Raw genomic sequence first — 25,133 nt, 5'->3', positions numbered from 1 at the left:
TTTGTCTAGATGGGATACAGCTCTTGTCAAATTGACGTCGAAGGTCGATTTCTTTATTTTAGCTAACCTTAACCTCATTTGCTACACTAATTCTCATAACCTGGGCTGGGTTTCCCAAAACCATTATAGCACTAAGATCATCTTAATTCCATTGAAACTAAATAGACGAAAGATGGTCTTAGTGCGATGCTTTTAGGAAACCTATCATTGCTGTCTAAGTTCTAAATCTAAACCTACTACGAAAAGTACATTTTGGCAAAAGCTGAAACCTTTCTAGGCAAAACCATAAAAACATGGAACGCTTTCGACAACTTGTAGAGTCCATGCCCCGACGAATTGAGGCTGTTTTGAGGGCAAAACGGGGAGGAGTGCATTAGGAAGGTGTTCCTAATGTTTGTTAAACTCAGTGTAAACGTGTCCTTCTCAGTAGTGATGGGCATTCTGAATCTTTTCAGTGAGCCGGCTCATTTGGCTCCGTTCAGCTAAAAGAGCCGTTAATTTGGCTCCCAAACAGTTCTTCGTTCATTGGCTCTTAAAAATACCTAAGACCATGAAACAATTGGAAATCTCTCAAATAAAGCATACAAATGTCATTTCAGATCGTGGCACGTTAGTTCAAATACATTTTTACCTCACCAAATTATCAGATGGCCTGCAAAAAAAAAAATGAAGGGGGAAAAATGAATGCACTGCAACAATGTGTGTGTGCCAGAAAAAGTCTCATCACTATCTATTGTTCCTGTAGTGCATTACAATCTTCATATAATGTTTTAATTGTCTTCAGTGCAGATAATCGTTGTCTGAAGGTCAAAAAGCAGTAGTAATAAATCAGGGTGCCAAATGAACGGCTCTTTAACAAATGTGATTTGGTTTAAGACGTTACCAAAAGGAGCCGTTCGTTCTGCTTCTCAGTAGCTGGTGTGCACACCTGCAGGCTAGGCCAAGTAAACGGACTTCCTTTCCCTTATGAACTCTTAAACAACTTCGGCGCTAAAGTTTACAGCATTGAAATTTCCAGCAGGAAAAAGTTGGCTTGTTTTGCATTGACGGTAAGCTCTAACATTACTTTGATTTACATTAATAAACTTAAACAAGTTGGCCTAACGATAACGTGTGCTATTCTTCATTCGCTACAAACTACATGCCATGGCTGTCATATTGTTGTGTAGCTAATTTAGTTTACCGGTAAATACAGAGAGCTACTTATAGTTAACCATTTTGCTCTGAATTTAAATGGAATATCGTATTTGAAACTTTGAACCAATTTGGTTAGCCTTACAATTAGTAATTCTCCTAGCAATTTTTCTTTGCACGCGCCGACCGGTAACTTTGTCAGCCCGTGCACCTTCAGCGAGTGGATACGCGTGTCATTCGTTTGATAAAAACATGTTAAGCTTGACCCTATTTTCTAAATGAATTTTATTAGACATGCCATATTTTTTTTCCTCGATGAAAATAATGCCCACCTCTGCCGACCTTTTATCTCTATTTGATCATCATGCCACGTAAGATCATACATTAAATAAAGACCCCTTTCTATTAATCCCGAATACTTGTAGGCGTGTGGTGATGTCTGGTTTCCTATAGTCGCCATTTATACGAAAACATAGCTAGCTAATCATGTTATTGCTAAATTAATTTAGTCAATGTGCAGTCAACCAGCTAAATACATTTACAGGTCTAACGTTACTCAATATTTCATTTCCACTTGCTGTACACGAAATGAGCCTCGATTCCCTGTACCGTGAATATGGCGAGATGTCAATGAACTGCAATAACCTCGCTGAATGCAGCAGCAAGACAGCCTCGCATTGTATGGGGAGATGGCTCACCAAATAGCAAATGTGCATACTCTGGCCTTGGCACAGCCAGTTCGCAGATACAGTGCGGGGAGGCTAGTCTACATGAGTTTTATGAGCAAGAATATTTGTAACCGTCTCTTATGTTCCAAAATTCGAAATTGTGATTTTTTACATTGGATAAAAGTACAGACTCCGAGCTTCAATCATACACTGTAGTTAGAGGAAACATGGGGAAGTAATGCTGCTTTAAAAGTTGATCAACTTCATATAAAGATGGCGCAGATAGACATGGCCGCCTTGTTTCTCGTTCCTAAGCAACTTTGCAGTATTTATAGATTTTTTTATTTTTTTTATCACGCTAACCCAGAACGTTCTTAGCATTATTACATACAGCCAGAAATAACTTTTGGATATCAGAGAGGCAGTCTCTCACCACCATTTCGACAAGGAATACAACTTTCCTGAATTGGATTCTTTGATCGTACCCTTCAAGGCTCCTCCAAAACGCTGCCGGGGGAGAAGAGGTATTCAGAGTGGACTTTTAGCCTGACTCGAGAGGCGTGCACACCATCCACTACTTCCAAGTATATTACTCGCTAATGTTCAGTCCTTGGGCGATAAAGTAGATGAGCTCAAAGCGTAGATCTCCTTCCAGAGAGACATACTCTGTTTCACGGAATCATGGCTCTCTCCGGATATACTGTCCCCGTTGATACAGCCAGCTGGGTTCTCGGTACATCGTGGTAACGTACAGGAACTCAATTCCTTTTGTTCACCTGACCTAGAATATCTCTATCAAATTCCAACCGTGTTACACCACTAGAGAATGTTATTTTTTTTGTCACAGCTGTGTATTTTCCCCCTCAAGCCGATACCACTACGACTATCAAGGAACTACACTGGACTGTGTGCAAACTGGAAACCGCATATACTAAGGCTGCATTTATTGTAGATGGGGACTTTAATTTGGACTAGAGGAAAACGCTGCCAAAGTTTTATCAACTCATCGCCTGCAGTACTCTCGCTTCAAAAACTCTTGACCATTGTTACTCTCCCTTCCGGGGTGGCCTTAAGGCCCTCCCATTGGCAAATCAGATCTTTGCTCCTCCCTTCCATAGGCAGAAACTCAAACAGGAAGTACCCGTGCCAAGGTCTATTCAACGTTGGTCTGACTAATCGGAATCCATGCATCAAGACTGTTTTGATCACGCAGGCTAGGACATGTTCCTGGTTGTCTCTACTAATAACATTGATGTATACATTGACACAGTGACTGAGTTCATCAGGAAGTGTATAGGGGATGTTGTTCCCACTGTGATGATTAAAACCTATCCAAACTACTAAAAAAATGTAGATGGCAGCATTCGCACAAAACTGAATGCGTGAACCACTGCATTTAACCATGGCAAGGTGACTGGGAATACAAGCAGTCCAGTTAATAAGGAAATCGGACAGGCAAAACAGCAGTACAGATGGCGACAAAGTCGAGTCACAATTCAATGGGTCAGACACAAGAATTATGTGGCAGGAACTCCAGACAATCACAGATTGTAAAGGGAAAACCATCCACGTTACGGACACCGTCTTGCTCCCGGACAAGCTAAACAACTACTTCGACCGGTTTGAGGATAACACTGTGCCGCCAACACAAGCCGCTAAACGAGGACTGTGAGCCCTCGCTCTCCGTGGCCAACATGAGTAAAACATTTTAGCTTGTTAACCTTCACAAGGCTGCCTGCCCAGACGGCATCCCTAGCTGCATGCGCAGACCAGCTGGCTGGAGTGTTTATGGACATATTCAATCTCTCTGTATTCCGGTCTGCTGTCCCCATTTGCTTCAAGATGTCCACCATTGTTCCTGTACCAAAGAAAGCAAAGGTAACTGAACTAAATGACTATCGCACCACAGCACTCACTTCTGTCATCATGAAGTGCTTTAAGAGGCTTAAGGATCATATCACCTTACCCAATACCTTAGACCCACTGCAATTCTTATACCGCCCCAACAGATCCACGGATGATTCAATCGCCATTGCACTGCACACTGTCCTATCCCATCTGGACTAGAGGAATACCTATGTAAGAATGCTGTTCATTGACTACAGCTCAGCCTTCAACACCACAGTACCCTCCAAGCTCATCCTTAAGTTCGGGGCCCTGGGTCTGAACTCCATCTTGTGAAACTGGGTCCATCTTGTGCAACTGGGTCCAAGGGCATGTGCTCCTCCACCTCCTGTACTCCCTGTTCACCCATGACTTTGTGGCCACGCACGCCTCTAACTCACAACAGTGGTAGGCCTGATTCCCAACAGCGACGAGGGGGAGGTGAGGGCCCTGGCGGAGTGGTGCCAGGAAAATAACCTCTCCCTCAACGTCAACCAAACGAAGGAGCTGATCATGGACTTCAGGATGCAGTAGAGAGAGCACGCCCCAATCTATGGGGCCACAGTGAAGGTGAAAAGCTTCAAGATCCTTGGCATATACATCACTGACAATCTGAAATGGTCCACACAGACAGTGTAGTGAAGAAGGCACAACAGCGCCTCATCAACCTCAGAAGGCTGAAGAAATTCGTATTGGCCCCTAAAACCCTCACAAACTTTTAAAGATACACTATTGAGAGCATCCTATCAGGCTGTATCGCCGCCTGGTACGACAACTGCACCGTCCGCAACCACATCACCTGGAACACACTGCCTGCCCTTCAGGCCATCTACAGCACCCAGTGTTACAGCAAGGCCAAGAAGATCATCAAGGACCTCAGCCACCCAAGCCACGTCCTGTTCACCCCGCTATCATCCAGAAAGCAAGGTCAGTACAGGTGCATTAACACTGGGATCGAGAGACAAGCTGTTTTTCAATCTCAAGGCAATCAGATTATTAAGTAGCCATCACCCACCTGCCTCCACCCAGTGCCCTGAACTGTCACTAGCTGGCTACCACACAGTTACTCATCCCTGCACCTTAGAGGCTGCTACCCTATGTACATAGATCTGGAACACTGGTCATTTTAATAATGTTTACATACTGTTTTACCCATTTCATATGTGTGTATATACTGTATTCTAGTCAGTCAACTTTTGCTGTACATATACTATTCTATCCACGTATTCTTCAGATATATTACATATTATATCCACATACTGTCCACAATGTCTATACATACCCTCATATACAGTGCATTCGGAAAGTATTCAGACCCCTTGACTTTGTCACGTTACAGCCTTAGTCTAAAATTGTTTTTATCCCCCATCAGTCTACACACAATACCCTATAATGACAAAGCAAAAACTGTTTTTTTGTAATTTTCGCCAATTTATACAAAATAAACTGGTATCACATAAGTATTCAGACCTTTTACTCAGTACTTTGTTGAAGCATCTTGGTAGCGATTGCAGCCTCGTATCTTCTTGGGTATGACGCTTCAAGCTTGGCACGCCTGTATTTGGGGAGTTTCTCCCATTCTTCTCTGCAGATGCTCTCAAGCTCGGTCAGGTTGGATGGGGAGCATCGCTGCACAGCTGTTTTCAGGTCTCTCCAGAGATGTTCGAACTGGCCGCCCAGCCAAACTGCGCAATCGGGGAAGAAGGGCCTTGGTCAGGGAGGTGACCAAGCACCTGATGGTCACTCTGACAGAATTCCAGAGTTTCTCTGTGGAGATGGGAGAACCTTCCAGAAGGACAACCATATCTGCAGCACTCCACCAATCAGGCCTTTATGGTAGTGGCGAGATGGAAGCCAGTCCTCAGTAAAAGGCACATTACAGCCAGCTTGGAGTTTGCCAAGAGAAACAATGCCATGAGAAACAAGATTCTCTGGTCTGATGAAACCAAGATTGAACTCTTTGGCCTGAATTCCAAGTGTCACATCTGGAGTTAACCAGGCACTGCTCAACACCTGGCCAATACCATCCCTACGGTGAAGCATGGTGGTGGCAGCATCATGATGTGGGGATGTTTTTCAGTGGCGGAGACTAGTCAGGTTCAAGGAAAAGTTGAACGGAGCAAAGTACCGAGAGATCCTTGATGCCTGCTCAGGACCTCAGACTGGGGCAAAGTTCACCTTCCAACAGGACAATGACCCGACGCACACAGCCAAGACAACGCAGGAGTGGCTTTGGGACTAGTCTCTGAATGTCCTTCAGTGGCCCAGCCAGAGCCATGACATTAACCTGATCTAACATCACTGGAAAAACCTGAAAAATAGTTGTACAGTGACTCTTCCCCATCAAACCTGACCGAGCTTGATAGGATCTGCAGAGAAGAATGGGAGAAACTCTCCAAATACAGGTGTGCCAAGCTTGTAGTGTCATACCCAAGAAGACTCGAGGCTGTAATCTCTGCCAAAGGTGCTTCAACAAAGTACTAAGTAAAGGGTCTGAATACTTATGTAAATTTAATATTTCCATTTATTTGTAATACATTTGCAAAAATGTCTAAAAAGCAGTTTTTGCTTTGTCATTATGGGGTATTGTGTGTAGATTGAGGGGGAATAAAAACAATTTTTAGAGTAAGGCTGTAATGTGACAAAGTCAAGGGGTCTGAATACATTCTGAATACACTGTATTTCATAACTAGGAATAAATGAATGGAAGCAATAGAAGACTATATGATCCAATAGTTCTGGATGTTTATTTGATGTAGCCTACAGTATATAGGTCAGTAGGATACAGATGTCTGCCTGACAATGTTGGCATGTTTATCTCTGGAACGGCATCAAAGCCCAGGCAGCAGAGCTGCTATATGCAGTAGCTATAACAAACTGGCCTGAGCTACCGCCCCTTCCTTGTCCTGTAGTAACCCCAGCAGCATATCTGCTTTGTGTGGTTGTGTATGTTGCGGAAGTGAAGTGTGTGAGGGGGATGGGTTGGGTGGGGGTCTCATCGCATCATCCAAGAGAAGGGGGGAGGAGTATTCCATTCCACCCATTCCCCTCCCTCTTGCATTAATTTAGCTGAAGTGACCATATATGGGGGACGAGTCTTGTGGTGTGAGCCGTTTCAGCCAATGAGAAGGGCTGTAGTGTTGGCATCTTAGTGGCGGAAGTGTGTAAGGATGTCTGCAGGAAAGGGTGGGGTTTCAGAGGAGGGACAAACCAGGCGTTTGAAAATGAATTATGTGTTACACAGAGTAGACTGAGGCGGAGAGGCGAGCATATTTTGAGTCTAGCAGCTGACTGACTAGAGTGCTTAAGCAGTCCAGAGAACCGGCAACCAGAACTGAAACAAGGAATCTAAAGAGTTTACTTCCAAGGATGCACTGTAAGTTCTTATGCATTGAATTAGATATACATTCAGACGTTTTGATGAGGGCGTTTCCCCTCTCACTTGGGTAGCCTAGATATGAAAGCTTACATTGATTGCTACATATAATACATCTTTATATCCATGGTCTTCTGACTTTGGCTTGTGGGAAGGCATTTCTCTGGCATCGTTGCATTTTCATTAGGATGTGACTGGTGGTTTCTGTGTACCTTACGTACATTTTTAAAACTAAATTTGAGTGCCTCTCTGTGTTCAACGTTTGAATTTGGTTTAGTTCTTACATTGAAGTTAAGTTATTGAATTCAGAACAGCTCATGTACCACAGCTCTGAAGGCTGTTTATGTGGTACTGGTTCATCCACCTCATTAGCCCATGTCGACAGCAGATATGTGCCGGCTGGCTGGGGTGGAGCATCCTGCCCTCCATGTACAGCTGCTCAGACAGGGTTGGGCGAGGCAAAGAAGTCCTAGTTTTAACTGCATTATTGGGGCCAGAAACAGCTGCTGGTTGGATGGATGGAAACTTGATTCACCCCAGTGGGTTAGCAGCCTTGGAAACAACTCCAGGCAGCTGGGTGAGATGGCCATCTGGGATAGAGACAAGTACAGGGACAGAAAGAGATTTAATGTAGCTTCCTTTGCATCTAAAATTCTCTACAGTTGGGGTATTTTAATGCTGGATGTGGGGAGAGGGGAACCCCTGCTTGGTTTTGGAGATGCCCAGTTTTGGGCAGGATTTGTTTAGGTTGTAGTTAATGCTGGTTTCTAAAAATGTGTTTAATGTTGCCATTTAGAGCAGTGTGCAAGAAAAGCTTCTACTCATAATCAGCCAAATCGTCTATACTTGCAATTTGTTTTTTGAATGGACATTGTGGCAGTTATGTGGACTAGACATACTGTTTGGGACCTAATCCTCTCTTAATTGTGTGCAACGCAGCGGTCAGTTGCTAACGTGATGAAACTGCGCAACTCTAAATCCATTTGAGCCCATCCCCTTAATGCTCACTGGGAATCTCCCTGGCAGGCCATCAGCAGGAATGTACAACCTCATTCAGGCATTACAATGAACTGCTCCTCTGGGGACTAGGGGTCAGACGGTGACATCCAATTCCGGGCTCAATCAACAGGAGAGAAGGAAATGGCTTTCTAATGTTCAACAAGGAAGTACCTTGATTTTTTTTTTTCTTTTCCCTGGTCTGACTTGTATTGGTGAGCACATTGTGAAGGTAAATACACACAGCCTTGGTCGTCATAGCTGGAGGGGATGAGAATAGAACTTGGTCATTGGTTAGGCATGTGTTGATGGCTCTCCTCACATCCAAACATAAATCAGTCCTATAGGGCTATGCCTGAGACTTATTCAGTCATGAGAGAGAGACCCCTGAGGATCAGCCTTAAGGCAGCATTCAGAAATATCAAGAATCTCCTTCTCTCATTAAGGTACATAGTTTGAGCGTGACAGCGAGCCTTTTCTGAGCTATAGGCTTAGTCTATAGCACCCACCCCCAATGCAGGCATGTCGGCACCCTCCCAACCCCCAGGGACCACTCACAATACAACTCCCACACTAGAATATATTACAGCCATGCAGCGTGAACCCTGGCCACAGCTGTCCAAGTGTGTGAGCATGGGGACTCTGCAGCCGCTCTGTTACTGGAGGAAGAAAGTACAATGGTAGCTGTTGCAGGGGGTTTGTGGTGTCAGCGGTGAGCTCACAGGCTCTGCAGGAATGTGTAATGATGAGGTGAAGTCTCAAGGTTAACAGCAGTGCCTCTGAGGGAGGGAGCAGAGAGGTAGAATCTATCGATCTGCTGAGCTACGGCCCTTGAACGAACCATGAATCAGACACATTGGTTTTGAGTTTGAGGGTTTATAGCCGTTTCAAAACACTAGGTTATAATATTGACTGGGTTTTAATGAGGGCTGGCTGCACCCTGGCTCAGGGGAATATTTGCGTTCCTGCTCTGACCCCCATGGTGTCTGTTTTCTTTCCTGCTGCCCCTGCTCAATTGTCCTCAGCTGGTGAACTATGATAGTCCATTCCACAATAGGCCGAAAGGGCCACTGGTATGCGTTTTCAATGCACCGAGCCAGGCCTAGATAAACAGAAGCCAGGCCGGTATTGGCTTTCCAACAAGGGGGTGGAGAGTGGGCGGGAGTTACGTGCTGGTGGGGCGGTCATGGTTATTGTTCTAGGGTGCTGACGTGTTTCCTGTGCCATGTTGGGTAACTGCCCACGATGGAACAAGCGGATCATCAACAGGGGTTGAACTGGGCTCTGGTTGGGTCTGTGTGTCTTTCACACAGATGGAGCCATTGAATTTCAATAACCAAAGGATGAGATGAACCAGCCAACTAAATGAGTCCGTCTTATGCAACCTCTGCTGTCCCGCCTGTTGTCATGTGTCCACATGGCTTTATATCTCTGAAAGGGGGGTTTCATAACACGATAAGGCACAAATATTCATTTATCCTTCCTCTGATTTGGGACCACACTGAATAAACATGGTTCATTTATTTTGGCTGAAAGAAGTTACTTAAAAGGATGCCTCATTGTTCAAAAACAGTGATTTATGGGGACAAAAACACAGTTCAGTCTACAGGAGCTCTTGGATCTATGTACCTTTTTTGAGTCCAGAGCATGACCCTGTGACAGCACATGCAGCACAGTGGTGGGTGTCTTGTGAGCCGTTTGGCAGTCACATGCTACTGACAGTTCCACTGTGTGACCAAGAAGCAGGTGCTACTGTAAGGAAGGACTAGTGCCATTTGTGTCACATTTGTCACTCTCTCAAAGCCTGCTCAGACCTCCCATCACTTACCGCTGGGGAAACTCAGCCCCGAGATTTGCATGTCATGTTGTGTGAATGAGTCATATGCTGTTTCTTACCCTGTCCCCTATCTCTATCCCTCCCAGTGATTGTGTGTGAGCCCGCTGCCATGTCCACAGTCGTGGTAATGGACCCCGCCAGGGACGCCAGCAACTTGCAGTCATCCTGTGGCACCGGGGATAGCATTGCTTCACTGGATGAAGTCACTATGGATTCCACAGCCAAGTACGTACCTGACCTGAAACCATTGTCTCTGGTCTGATGGCGTGACTCATGTTTGGACTGTTGATCGAAAGGCTCTCGTCACACAGGAATAACGATGACCTGCAACCTTTCACGGTCTTAATAATAATCCCAATTTAAAGGGATACTTCGGGATTTTGGCAATGAGGACCTTTATGTACTTCCCCAGAATCTGTCTTCATACTGAAATAAGAGACATAAAAATGGTATCCACTAGTTCATCTGACTCTGAGGAAGTAGATAAAGGGCCTCATTGCCAAAAGGCCGAAGAACACTACATGACTAAAAGGATGTTCATCAAACATCTCATTCCAAAATCATTCATATGGAGATGGTCTTCTAGGAAGGCTTTCTACTGGATGTTGGAACATTGCTGTGGGGACTTGCTTCCATTCAGCCACGAGCATTAGTGAGGTTGGGCACTGATGTTGGGCGATTAGGCCTGGCTCCCAATCGGCTCAAATTGCAGAATTCATCCATTTTGAAGGGGTGTCCACATACTTTTGTGTATATATAGTTTATCCCTTTAAATGACAGCTCAGAGATATTTGACCTACTTATATCACTCAAAGATGGAAAAACAGTCCAGGACTGGGAATCTACTTAACATTGTTTAATGTTTTTCCCCTCAGTGAGTCATCAGAGGAGGAGTCAGCCGGTGAGAGAGAAGTGGAGACTGGGGCCAACACTGAGCTCACCAACAATCCCACAGACATCCCCACTGAATGGCCCACACACACACAGACAGGTGAGCTGACCTACACACTCAGCATTTACATGGCAAACACCACAAGGACAGCATTTACATGGGACACAAATACATTTAGAAAACAGGGTTACAACAGTTAGAGCGTACACAAACATAGTGTTTCACACACACTCTTGAGGTTGGCACATGGCTACAGGAGTTATACCAATGCATTCATTTTGAGGTAGACCAAATGAATTGTCCCCATTTGGAACTTTGAGGGAATGGGCCTAAGGGAAGTGAAGTCCACCCTTGGTGCCTGTACGTGCCAACTTCCTTTTCCTGTTTCCTCCGACTCAAGTCAAGAACATTCAGTCTTCAACATTCCACACACACTCAGTATGACAACCCTTTTTATAAGCTGTATACTGGCATATATAAAACCCAAATTAGATGAAATAGTTCTATGTTATCCTAAATGAAGGTATTCACAAATTTCATTAAAAGCACAGTTCAATTGAGATTTGTGTCAGTTGGTCAGTAAACCCTATGTTACTGCAAATCAGTAGGGCATTCTCCTCTACCGTCCATCCACCTGAAGTGCAGTTCAGTAACTGTAGCCTCAGGACCTGGCAGAGTGGCAGCATGACTGTGGCAATGTGCTTCTGTTGACTATTAAAGAAGTGATTGGTCATAAATAGTCCTGTCTGAACTCCCAGAAGGTTCCACCCACAGCTCAGTCCTGTTGACAGTACACAGAAACACAGCACTCTTTGGAAACGGGGTCAGCCTAACACAAGGTCACATGACCCCACGCTTCACTGTTGATCTTTTCGTTTTATAGTGCTTTTCAGAGGCTTCATAGTCAACACAGAACATGGGAGGGAGTAGGCTTCAGAGGCTTCATAGTCAACACAGAACATGGGAGGGAGTAGGCTTCAGAGGCTTCATAGTCAACACAGAACATGGGAGGGAGTAGGCTTCAGAGGCTTCATAGTCAACACAGAACATGGGAGGGAGTAGGTTCCCTTATCTAAATAAAGCTTTCACACACTTCAAAATAGTGACAGGGATTATCTATAGTTCTAGTCTTGTCATAGTGACATTTGAAAAATTGCTGATAAGACTCAAACATGAATGCTAATACTACTAGGTGAGTTAGAGCTTCTGTTTGTCTCTGGTTAATGGCCTCCATTAACCCTTGACACCCCTACCTGTATACAGGTTGAAAATGGCACATTTTGTCATTGATAAGGGCCTACATTGTAATGCAGTGGCTGTACAGTAACATGTTATACATGACGTCAGAGCTCAGGATCTCCGCTTCACAGCTCTGTATGGGTTTTGACTGCCAGACGTTCTGAATTTGAGCACTGTGTGTGACGTTGCCCCCATCCCTCCTGATAATTTGGCAACATTTGGGGGGGAGCAGTGAGGGAAATTACAAGGACTTGATGTATTTTGAAAAATGAGACGTTGTGGATTATAAAAAATACTGCTTTGATGTCATACAAGCAAGTCCAAATGTGCACTTCACATTTCCATGTCATTATACTGTATATATGTAATATAGTGTCAAAGTTCATGATCACTGTTTGATGTATACTGAACAAAAAAATTAAACACAACATGTAAAGTGTTGGTCCCATGTTTCATGAGCTGATATTAAAGATCCCAGAAATGTTCCGCAATCACAAAAAGCTTATTCAATAAAATGTTGTGCACAAATTTGTTTACATCCCTGTCAGTGAGCATTTCTTCTTTGCCAAGATAATCCATCCACCTGACAGGTGTGGCATATCAAGAAGCTAATTAAACAGCATGATCATTACACAGGTGCGCCTTGTGCTGGGCACAATAAGAGGCCACTCTAAAATGTGCAGTTTTGTCACACAACACAATGCCACAGATGTCTCATGTTTTGAGGGAGTGTGCAATTGGCATGGTGACTGCAGGAATGTCCACCAGAGCTGTTGCCAGATCATTTAATGTTAATTTCTCTACCAAAACCATCTCCAACGTCGTTTTAGAGAATTCGGCATTATGTCCAACCGGCCTCACAACCGCAGACCACGTTTAACCACGCCAGCCCAGGAACTCCATATCCGGCTTCTTCACCTGATCTGAGACCAGCCACCCGGACAGCTGATGAAACTGAGGAGTATTTATGTCTGTAATAAAGTCCTTTTGTGGGGAAAAACTAATTCTGATTGGCTGGGCCTGGCTTCCCAGTAGGTTGGCCTATGCACTCCTAGGCCTGCCATGGCTGCGCCCCTGCCCAGTCATGTGAAACCCATAGATTGGGGCCTAATTAATTTATTACAATTGACTGATTTTCTTTATATGAACTCTAATTCAGTAAAATGTTAAATGTTTATTTTTGTTCAGCATAGTTACAAGATGACATGGCGTTATACCCTGGGTAGTCGTAAACAGAATGAGCCTACAGTATGTTTGTTGTATTGTGAAGAAATTATGCCCACCTGACCCTGATTTTGATATTTAAAATGGACCGGTTTTGGATTGCGTAAACAATAGTCATTGTGTAAAGCAGGGATGCAGGGCTGTGTTCCAAGCACAACGACACGTTTGCTTGCTCTAGTTCCTCGCCGGCACAGCTTGGAAAGCTCAAAAGAAAGGCACCTTTTATAGTTTAAGACTCTTTTAGTCATAAAGGTGCATTGAAAATTCTTAAGAACTGTGTACACTTGGGAGAGCTGTGGACCCCTGGAAAGACCCACATTTTCCTGGAATATTTTTTGTTACTGAATGTATCCAGAGTATTTTCACATTTCCTAATTAACAAATGAGGCAAAGTACAGTAAATGTGAAATGCACATAAAATCAAGTGTAATGTTTGGATTCAGTCTTGTCAGGTGAACTCTTGTCCTGACCTTTTTAGTCAAAGAATTTTCCCATAATCTCCAAACTGTTCTCTTTTTAATTGCTACAATGGTTATGCATATGCTTTCTATATTTCTTCTGTAAGAAACATTACAATTTAGCCCTATCCATATAGGCCAATATAATAGTTCCTGTTGTCTTGTTAGTTCCTTTTAGTGAGTCCTCTCCTTGTGAGGTCTGTGTGCCTGGGCTTTGTAGGGGTTACCTTGTGGTGTCTGGCGTTTTGTGTGCTGATTGGTATCTCATACGGGACCGGGCTCTGTCTGTGTACTGGTAGAGGCTGGGTTCCAGGCCAGGGACACCTAAACCCACTGCCTCTGGCTCTTCACCATCAATGGAGACAACAGAGGAGGAAACACAAGTGTACAAATGGCAACTGAGATTTAAGACCAGAAGTCAGAGCAGCCTCCATCCTGTCCCTAAAGAGTGTCTAAGCTAGTGTGCTGGTGCTGGTGTAAGCAGGAGGCACCCCATTCAAAGTGATTAGTTTGACTTCCTCACGGGTTCGGGTTCCATCTGACAAATTGCAGACAGGCAAATCAATGTATGCCATCTGCCATCACCAAACTGGCAAGATGGAGCAAGAGCGTCCTTAAATCAGCTCACACAATTTATCCCCACAATATTCCTATTTTCTGAGGTGCTATACAAACTTAAGTCTAAGCAAAGCTCACAAATCATACACACTTTTCCTTCACCTTCTCAACTTGCCTTGGTAAAAAACGAAACCCTTCTTTCCTCTCCCTCAGTGAGTGCCCAGCGGCCAGACTCTCTGTCCCTGGCGGTGGCTAAGCCAGACTTGTGGACATCGAGCGGTGACGGGGAGGTGAAGCTGAGGATGGGGGAGTCAGGCTTTGCCTCTGAGCCCCCACTCACCGTAGACCAGATGTTTAAGACTGCTGTGGAGAGGTTTGGCAGCTACACTGCCCTGGGCTGGAAGGAGGGAGAGCAGACGAAGACAATCAACTACCAGGAGTACTACCAGGCCTGCCGCACCGCTGCCAAAAGCTTCCTCAAGGTGAGACTAAACACACAGACCAACTCTGCTGACACTTGACTGCTGTACATTGCATGTCAGAACAATGTGGCAAGAGAAAACCCATAACAATACATGTGTATAGTTATCGAGTGTTACATACAGATGAGAACTGTAAAATATTTTATTTTATTAAACACTTTCTTGGTGCTCATGTCTCCACTTCTCCAGTCATAAGAATGGCTTATCGACATCAGTTCCTTAAGTGCGACATTGCAACAGAGAAACTAAGTATGAGAGAAAGTTATGTTGGCTTGGCAACAATGTATCCTCAAACTAAATATCAAGACAAGCAAAAGAGAACCACTGTGGACTTAAACTTAGGAGCACCAGAAGATATGTTTACATTGATTGAGAGAGCCTATATTGGGCCAATAAGAATTCTAGCTACTTCTGATTAGTATTTCTGATTTCTGATTTGTCTTAACTCACCACCACTAATTAGCTGTGGAGCTTCTCAAAGAAAAACGTTCTTAACCTCAAACGGCAAGTTAACAAAGTCTGTTTTTACATCCATTGACAATGACAATAGTTCCTCAATGTATTAGAAAAATCTTAGTGTAGACTAACAGTGAAATGCTTACTTGCGGGTCCTTTTTCAACAAAGAAAATGAGGTAAAAATGAAACAAAGCAAATAGTGACATAAATACACAGTGAATAAATAACATGGCTATATATTTTTAAATAACATGGCTATATATTTTTAAATAACATGGCTATATATAGGGAGTACCAGTACCAAGTCGATGTGCGGGGGTCATTGAGGTAGCTACAGTGCCTTGCGAAAGTATTCGGCCCCCTTGAACTTTGCGAAAAAGTAAAGGGGCTGAATAATTTTGCACGCCCAATTTTTCAGTTTTTGATTTGTTTGAAATATCCAATAAATGTCGTTCCACTTCATGATTGTGTCCCACTTGTTGTTGATTCTTCACAAAAAAATACAGTTTTATATCTTTGTTTGAAGCCTGAAATGTGGCAAAAGGTTGCAAAGTTCAAGGGGGCCGAATACTTTCGCACGGCACTGTATGTACTGTACATATAGGTATGGGTAAAGTGACTAGGCAACAGGGTAGATGATAAACAGTAGCAGCAGTGTATGTTTTTGTGTGTTGGTGTGGGTAGAGTCCAGAGTGTGTGCAAGATCGGGTCCATTCAGGTAGTCCAGGTGTTTAGAAGTCTTATTGCTTGGGGGTAGATGATGTTCAGGGTCCTGTTTGTTCCAGACATGGTACATTGGTACTGCTTGCTGTGTGGTAGCAGAGAGAACCGTCTGTGGCCTGGGTGGCTGGAATCAGAAAATGTTTTGGGCCTTCATCTGACACTGCCCGGTACAGAGGTCCTGGATGGTACGGTGCTCAGCCCCAGTGATGTACTGGGCCGTATGCATTACCCTCTAGAGCCTTGCGGTCAGATGCCAAGCAGTTGCCATACCAAGCGGTTACGCATCCAAGATGCTATCAATGGTGCCGATGTAGACATTTTTGAGGATCTGAGGGCCCATGCCAATTATTTTCAGCCTCATGAGGGGGAAGAGGCATTGTCATGATGATGATAGAGCCTTAGTGATGTGGACACCGAGGAACTTGAAGCTCTTGACCCGCTCCACTACAGCCCCGTCGATGTGAATGGGGGCCTGCTCTGCCCTCTGTTTCCTGTAGTCGCCAATCTGCACCTTTTTAACTTACTGACGTTGAGGGAGAGGTGTTGACCTGGCACCACACTGCCAGGTCACTGACCTCCCCTATAGGCTGTCTCGTTGTCGGTGAACACTGTCGTGTCGTCTGCAAACGTAATGATGGTGTTGGAGTCACACTGAGCTGTAGTCAATGAATGGCATTCTCACATAGGTGTTCCTTTTGTCCAAGTGGGAAAGGGCAGTGTGGAGTGCAATAGTATGGTATGCGACTTGGAGTGGGTCCAAGGTGTCTGGGATGATGGTGTTGATGTGAGCCATGACCAGCATTTCAAAGCATTTCATGGCTACAGTTGTGCGTGCTATGGGATGATAGTCATTTAGGCAGGTTACCTTGGCATTCTTGGAAACGGGGACTATGGTTGTCTGCTTGAAACATGTAGGTATTACAGACTGGGGCAGGGAGAGGTTGAAAATGTCGGTGAAGACACTTGCCAGCTAGTCAGCGCATTCTCTGATTACACATCCTGGTAATCCGTCTGGCCCTGCGGCCACGTGAATGTTAACCCGCTTAAAGGTCTTCCTCGGCTATGGAGAGCGTGATCACACAGTCGACCGGAACAGCTGGTGCATTTAAGCATGGTTCCGTGTTGCTTACCTCGATGCGAGTGTAGAAGGCATCCGGCTCTCCCTTTCGATAACCACCGAGCCTCTGTGTGAAAGGGAAAAATGTCATGCTCTGATCCAGTGGAAACTTCATAAAATACCTGATTTACCTCTTATCCCGTGCCTGTCCGGAGCACACTGGCACGGGAAACTCTGAGGGGCCCAGAATAGTTGATACAATGTTGCAGATAGATGAATGCGATTGAATGAACATGAACAAACCTCCATGCATATTCAATGTTATTTATATATGATTTATGAGATATTTTACATCAGAATATTTTCTACCAGCAATGCATTTATTTATTTGAAAATGTTCCATGAAAACTTTTAAAATAGGAAAATCTAAACTGTCACGCAGATTGGTAGAAATGGTAAGGTAAATTGGCACTCCACATGAAAAAGATTGCCGACCCCTGAGGTACGTTCAACAAGGGAGATTGTTCACAAATGCTGGCTAACATTAGCTAACGTATTTCATTTGTTTTGTTAGCCGCAACCGTTAGCTAACAGTCTGAGAAGGTAGAAGGCGAGCTATACACTACTCCAGACAACGCTTGGCATTGCACATGGGGATCTTAGGCTTGTGTGCGGCTGCTTGGCCATGGAAACCCATTTCATGAAGATCTCGACAAACAGTTCTTGTGCTGATGTTGCTTCCAGAGGCAATTTGGAACTAGGTAGTGAGTGTTGCAACGGAGGATAAGCTATTTTACGCACTTCAGCACTTGGAGGTGAGCATGTGTGGCCTACCACTTCACAGCTGAGCCTCCTAGACGTTTCCACTTCACAATAACTGCTCTTACAGTCAACCAGAGCAGCTCTAGCAGAGCAGAAATGTGACACGGTGTTGGAAAGGTGGCATCCTATGACGGTGCCACGTTGAAAGTCACTGAGCTCTTCAGTAAGGTCATTCTACTGCCAATGTTTGTCTATGGAGATTGCATGGCTGTGTGCTAAATTTTTATACGCCTGTCAGCAACGGGTGTGGCTGAAAATAGTCAAATCCACTCATTTGAAGGGGTGTCTATATATATATATATATATATATATATATATAATTATAACACACAAAAGTATGTGTGCATCTATACTCAAGCTGTATGTGTGTGTTTGTCCACAGCTTGGCTTGGAGCGCTACCATGGGGTTGGCATTCTGGGCTTTAACTCTGCTGAGTGGTTCATTTCTGACATTGCTGCCATTTTGGCTGGGTGAGTCCCTCTACTCCTGTTTCGGGGGGGGGGGGGGGGCTGACAAACTCCCTGTTACTTACACTAGCGCCGTCATGTAAGTATGTGTGATGTGCAGAAGGGTTCCCGCTCACTGATATACTGTAGGCCCCATCTAGATTGTGTAAACATCTTATATGACTACAACCAAAGACGTGATGAGATGACATATGAGCCTGTCAGAGCAGCATAGTGTTTGACCTTGAATTCAGCATGTAGCCTGTTGGTCACATTAAAACAGTTTGATAGATCGCTGAGGTATGCCAAACACAATGACTACTCTGTTCTTGCTTTTCATTTGTATCAGCAAATAGCTATAATCAGAAACCAAAACTCTGTAGAGCATGATCAGAAATCCAAACTCCATACAGTATGTCAAAACAAATCAAAGTTAATTTAGAGCTTGGAGTGTTTCCCACTGGCAGAACTGGTTATGTGAGAACATATGCCATGTGTAATTGGCAGAGATAAGTTAGACTTACAATAACTTTTACTGTTCTGGGTGGATCAATGCCTCACCTGTTGCATTCTTCTTTCATGATGATCATAACTTTCTGAAATACATTCTTACTTAGCAGAGTTGCCAAACCTGTCTGTAGGAAAGGAATCTTTTTAGAGTTTGATGGAACATAAAGGCAACATAACTCGCTGTACTGTTTTTTTCTTGTTGCCAGTGGGTTTGCAGTGGGCATCTACACCACAAACTCCCCAGATGCTTGCCAGTATGTAGCAGAGAACTGCAAGGCCAACATCATTGTGGTGGAGAATCACAAGCAGCTGCAGAAGATCCTACAGGTAAGCCTAGAGGATGGCAAGGATGTAAGGTGATTTGATTTATTAATTCTCCAGGGATACCTTTTACGTTTTAGTGTATTCCACCACAGATATCTAAAATGAGTGTCTTTCATCCAGGTTCAAGACAAGCTGCCACACTTGAAAGCCATTATCCAGTACAAAGATGCACTTAAAGAGAAGCGACCAAACCTCTACACGGTATGAATGGAGTGTCAACTATTTAGATTTAATTTGAACAACCGAACACAGATCCATGCCTTCTGTGTCTTTTTTAGAAGTGTTCATAACACAGTACGTTTTCTGCAGGTTCGTTTCCCCCCCCACTTTATCCTGAATGTGTCTGTCCTGTATTGTCTGCACAGTGGACTGAGTTTATGGAGCTGGGCCGTGATGAGCCCGACACAAAGCTGGATGATATCATCACTATCCAGAAGCCCAACCAGTGCTGCACACTGATCTACACTTCAGGTACCACAGGCCAGCCCAAAGGAGTGATGCTCAGCCACGACAATGTGAGTGACACTGACTACAAACACCTACCACTAACACTAGTCTTTGGTTGCATATTTGGTTTCCCACGGCCAGTGTAAAGAGGGGGTGTGGTATATGGCCAATATACCATGGCTAAGGGCTGTTCTTAAGCGCGACGCAACCCGGAGTGCCTGGATATACAGCCCTTAGCCATGAGATATTGGCCATATATCACAAACCCCCGAGGAGCCTTATTGCTATTATAAACTGGTTACCAACATAATTAGAGCAGTAAAAATGTTGTTATACACATGTATACAGTCTGATATACCACGGATATACCACAGCTGTCAGCCAATCAGCATTCAGGGCTCTACCACCCAGTTTATAATATCCTTTAAAGGTTGCTTATCAAGATGTAGCCTCGCATCTATTCAAACTCCCCTTTTGGTCTGAGTTTACCTGCTAATGACCTGTATTGTACTGACCGTCTCTCCCTCTGCAGCTGACATGGACAGCGTTCGCAGTAGGCCGCTATGTCCGGCTGGCAGAAGCCACCAAGTCTCAGGAGATTGTTGTCAGCTACCTGCCCCTCAGCCACATCGCTGCTCAGATGGTGGACATCTGGGTCACCATGAAGGTCGGAGGGGCAACATACTTCGCCCAGCCAGACGCACTGAAGGTGAGGTCTATTCTCGTTTATGAGAATCCCAAGAGGACATTTTTCTGGTTTTTCCATCTCACTGAGAAGACTGTTATTCAGTCCCTTACATCACCTTGTCCTCATCTTCGATAAACCTAGTGTGTAATCCAGTTAAGACCAGAGTTTTTTTCACAAGTTAAAATGATACCCTGTCCTCACACAAGACAACTCTTTGTTTCCCCGTTGATCAGATCATTAGGGTTTCTGCTCTGTGAAAAGGCTTTTCACAAAAGAAGTGCCAAATTTGCACGTTGCAATTGCAAACTCTTTTGAACAGTTCTGTGATTCTCAGGAGCTGAACTGTCTTTCTCAATATGCTAGTGTCAGTGATACTCCACACACACAGTCACACATACTTTGTGCCCTTTAGTGTGTGTATATGTTGTGACTGAGCTCCATTCCTGTCTGTTCTCAGGGCTCCCTGGTTAACACAATGAGAGAGGTGCGTCCCACAGCCTTCATGGGCGTACCACGTGTCTGGGAGAAGATGCAGGAGAAGATGAAGTCCGTCGGGGCCAAGTCGTCCACCGTGCGCAGAAAGGTGGCAGTCTGGGCCAAAGGAGTGGGTCTGCAGACCAACCTCAGCAAGATGAACCAGTATGTGTTATACATGGGCCCATTTAGTAGGGAGGGGCGGATCTGTATCACCACCTCTGTGGTTCTGACTTTGCATCGATTTCCCTCAAGGCGAATACTACTTTGTCACAAAGATGACAGAACAGGATCAGTAGTTGTCTTGCCCACGCACAGTATAATAATGCTAGCACAGTATGTACAGTAGTGAACTATAGCCTGGGGTACGAAGAGAGACATGTTCTGATGTTGTATTAATCTCCTGCTTCCTCTTCTGCCTGCTCAGGAATGGAGCTATGGCGAGGACGCCCATGAACTACCGCTTGGCCAAGAAGCTGGTGTTCAAGAAGGTCCGTAAGGCTCTGGGTCTGGACCGCTGCACCAAGTGTTACACAGGCGCCGCCCCCATCACCAAGGATACCCTGGAGTTCTTCCTCAGCCTGGACATCCCAGTGTACGAGCTGTACGGAATGAGTGAGAGCACTGGACCTCACACCATCTCTCTGCCCGATGCGTTCCGACTCACCAGGTAACTACACCCTCCACATACACCTAAACACACAAGGCCTGATATGACATATTACCTCAGCTTTTAGAAAGTATTTTTGTTGTATATGCTTTGTGTTTGTGATTAAGATCTGGAAAGTTAGTGATTTATGTCTTGTCTCCCTAGCGTTGGGAAGTTGATCCCTGGTTGTGAGACTAAGATTAACAATCCTGACGAGGAGGGCAACGGGGAGATCTGCTTCTGGGGACGCCACGTCTTCATGGGCTACCTAAACCAGGCCGACAAGACCGAGGACGCCCTGGACACTGAGGGCTGGCTGCATTCTGGAGACCTGGGCAAACAGGACGACAACGGCTTCCTCTTCATTACTGGACGCATCAAAGGTACAGTCTTCTCTACACACTCTATACCCCCAACCCTATCCCGGTCATCAGAACCCAGCTTTAAATGGAATAGACTGATGTTTTATTAAAGCCTCAGTCCACAGAAGATAGCATTTTATTGTCTGGCTCCACATAGAGAACCTATCCTAAATAAAACTTGCGTTTCAATGTGTGTCCAGAGCTGATCATCACAGCGGGTGGAGAGAACATCCCTCCAGTGCCAATCGAGGATGCTGTGAAGGAGGCCGTGCCGCTGGTTAGCAACGCCATGCTCATTGGAGACAAGAGGAAGTTCCTCGCCATGCTGCTCACCATTAAGGTATGAACTGTTGGCTACAGTACTGTTTTATAATTGTTTTCTTTTACCAGGTAAGTTGACTAGGAACATATTGTCATTTAAAGCAACGACCTGGGCAATAGTTACAGGGGGGATGAGAGGGGATGAATGAGCCATTTGGAATTGTTTGTGTGTCGGTATGAAACCAAATCCCCATGCCAACATGGCCTATCTCAAAGGTCATATTTCAAGTTCTGACAAAACATCTTCAGAACAGGGATGTTATGTTGTGTATCATGGCTATCATTTACAGCCACTTTTAGAGTATCTAGTAGTTGAGAAATACCATGTGTAATCAGATGCAGCCTGCATTAGAGATTGCACAGTGCTGTATAAACTCCTCATCACTGCTCCTTATCATGTAATCACCAGATGGGGCAAGGTCATAGTGGGTTATTCACAATTCTTCTTAATTGTAAGTTATACGACTTCTGCCCAACCACTGCCACCTGGTGGACATTTTAGCAGCAAACTGCAAGTCTTTATGGTATCATTATCAGTTAATAGGATTCATTGACAAAATATAAATTATTCATGAGCAAAACAACCTTCTAAGAAAATGTGTTTTTTTGTTTCAGGACTCCTTCCCGAATAAAACATCTGTCTCTTTACCCCTCAGTGCCAGGTGAACGGAGACACTGGTGCTCCTGAAGATGAGCTGATGCCCGAGGCCGTAGAGCTGTGCCGGAAGCTGGGCAGCAACGCCATGCGAGTCTCAGAGATCGCCGGTGGGCGTGACCCGGTCATCCATGCCGCTATCCAGGAGGGTATCAACCGCGTGAACGAGAAAGCCACCTCCAACGCCCAGCGCATCCAGAAGTGGACCATCCTAAACCAGGACTTCTCCATCCCTGGAGGAGAGCTGGGTGAGTGGGGCGGGGAGCAGCCTGGGCAGGGGCCCTGAGTAGGACGGTGTGCATGTTTGTTTAATGCCATGTTCTTCTCTTCTGGTCCTGAAGGACTGCAGTATGTCGTTTTTCCCAGGTCACTATATAAGCTAGACTCAAGTTTCCATAATGTTGCCTAATTTCCATTAATTTCAATAATTGTTTTTGTTTGACCTTTGTCTACTACAGACCATGTCGTCACTGTAGTTCTCACCACCTATCCAGTGGCGGGTGTTGATGAGCATAACAGCAGGATTTATATAGCCGACTGTCTCGTTCTCTCTCTCAGGCCCCACTATGAAGCTGAAGAGGCCGGTGGTCATGAAGATGTACAAAGAGCAAGTAGAGAATTTCTACAAGGAGGTGGTGACCCCAAGCACCCCTGATAACTCCATGCCCCCCAAATAGGCATGGGACAAAAATACCCCTGCAGAGCAATTCAGAGAAACACTACAAAAGACATGCAGACAGAACAGTCTTAGACAACCACTCCTTGTTCAGTTCCTGTTTCTCTCCTGTGAACATTTTTTGCTAGCTTGCTCCTTTCATTATTGGGTTTTGTTTACATTTGTGGGTGTTGTAAAGAAAAAATATATAAGGAAAACATCCATGAGAAGCCATTGTAAGCCTTTAGGATTTTTTTAAAGATGAGTTGTTGATATGCTGATTTCAACTATTTATTTTGTATTATTGTGATGAAGAACAATAATATATGATAGATGAAGTACAGTTGTATGTGATGAGGCTTTGTGAATTTACTGTGATACTTGCATAGAATCCAAAAAGTCCATAGGACATGGTAGTAGAATTTTGGGGGAAAGTGTTAGTTTTTCTTTTTGCCAAAGTCAGAAATTACTTGGACCAAATACACACATTTGGATGATAAATAATTATTACATCCAGTGATCCCTGGTCTGGATTAAAAATAAGATATGAAGTAAAATGACAGGGAAAGAAAACACTGAACATATCATTGTCCTATTTATTACTATTGTATTTTTCTGTCTGCTTTGAGTTTTGATGAAAGTGCGTCTATCATTGTGCAGTTCTGCAATAAATACACAAGACAAGCCCTGGGACGACCAATGAAAATTAAGTTGTAGATTTAGTTGATTCCTTGGCGCCATAAGCACATGGCACAATGTTGAGCTTCTGCACCTACCTTCTCTGAGAGAGAGAGCATCCAGATCTTTATGCTACAGAACCATATCATTCAAGCCATATTAGTTGAGTCATGTTTTATATCCAATGAGTTTTACGGACTCTGATCGTCTGTGTGACAGCCTACGCAATTGCCTGGTCTTGTTGGGATGTTTTGTAACGATTGTGTAAAATTGCTGTGACCATTTAAATACTGTAAATATGTTTTGCTTACATTTCCTCTTCTCTGGTCTTTATCAGAGAACGTGTTAGTCTACAGATCAGTCTTGTCTTGAAGTGTGAGAGAGCCACCACTTTCCTCATGCATACCAGCACAACGCAGATGCGTGTGATGAAGATTTTGGTCCTTGCACCACTGAATTTGTCTTTCTGAAAACCGGTTCATTATGTTCTCTGGGGTAACTAATCTAAATGAGAATACAGAGAATTGAATAGCATTTCAAAATAAGCAGTCATCCTGGAACATTATAGATACAATCTTACCTAAGACAGGTGTGGACTGGTGTTCACTCTTATTACATTGCAAATATTCTCCCTAAACACACATATGCATGCTGAGTGGAATTGTGAAAACCATGTATCTCTGCTACCTGCTGTACATGTTAGGAGAACTTGGACTTCTGTGTCTTATTGCTGGTTGTGAATTTTGGCCATTTGTCAAACCTTTGAGTCAGTACTCGCCAAACATACTCCCAGGTACATTGTAGTAGGAAGAAATGAGTTTGATTTGTGATTAAGACTTTGGAATCCAGTACCTTTTGAACATTTTATCTTTTGATGAAATACTTGAATTTGAAGAGATGTTTAAAACAAAGTCATCTAATACTAATGAAATCCAAAGATCCCATTTGTAAACAATTGCCACTAACATGCCATTGTCTCAGATGAATGTGAGTAGGTCAAGCCCCTTGCAGTTTACAGAGATGTTAGAGTGCTTCCATATTCAGAGAGAAGCTCAACTGGAGACCCATGTTGATGTTCAGGAAGACCTGTAAATAAACTATTAGCTTACCAAGAGT

The 25,133-nt window shown here is 44.2% G+C and overlaps 1 protein-coding gene across 3 annotated transcripts; it reads left to right on the top strand.

Moving 5' to 3' along the window:
• The first annotated feature begins 878 nt into the window (after positions 1 to 878).
• acsbg2 (acyl-CoA synthetase bubblegum family member 2) lies at positions 879 to 25,133 on the top strand. 3 transcript variants are annotated; one of them, XM_020499021.2, is made up of 15 exons: positions 879 to 1,049; positions 9,982 to 10,120; positions 10,771 to 10,886; positions 14,480 to 14,748; positions 18,190 to 18,278; positions 18,971 to 19,091; positions 19,209 to 19,289; positions 19,454 to 19,603; positions 20,068 to 20,244; positions 20,681 to 20,862; positions 21,125 to 21,367; positions 21,512 to 21,729; positions 21,909 to 22,048; positions 22,686 to 22,932; positions 23,243 to 25,133. In XM_020499021.2, the coding sequence occupies exons 2-15, from the start codon at positions 10,005 to 10,007 to the stop codon at positions 23,359 to 23,361; spliced, it is 2,268 nt and encodes a 755-aa protein (XP_020354610.1). In that variant the 5' UTR covers positions 879 to 1,049; positions 9,982 to 10,004; the 3' UTR covers positions 23,362 to 25,133. The 3 variants fall into 3 exon arrangements, with proteins under 3 accessions (XP_020354610.1, XP_031641919.1, XP_020354609.1); XM_031786059.1 differs by lacking the exon at positions 879 to 1,049 and adding an exon at positions 4,395 to 4,613; XM_020499020.2 differs by lacking the exon at positions 879 to 1,049 and adding an exon at positions 6,896 to 7,062.

Source organism: Oncorhynchus kisutch, linkage group LG13 (assembly GCF_002021735.2).
Source record: "Oncorhynchus kisutch isolate 150728-3 linkage group LG13, Okis_V2, whole genome shotgun sequence".
Taxonomy (NCBI): domain Eukaryota; kingdom Metazoa; phylum Chordata; class Actinopteri; order Salmoniformes; family Salmonidae; genus Oncorhynchus; species Oncorhynchus kisutch.
Note: the sequence above shows the minus strand (reverse complement) of the source record. Positions and strands in the feature narration are given on the sequence as shown.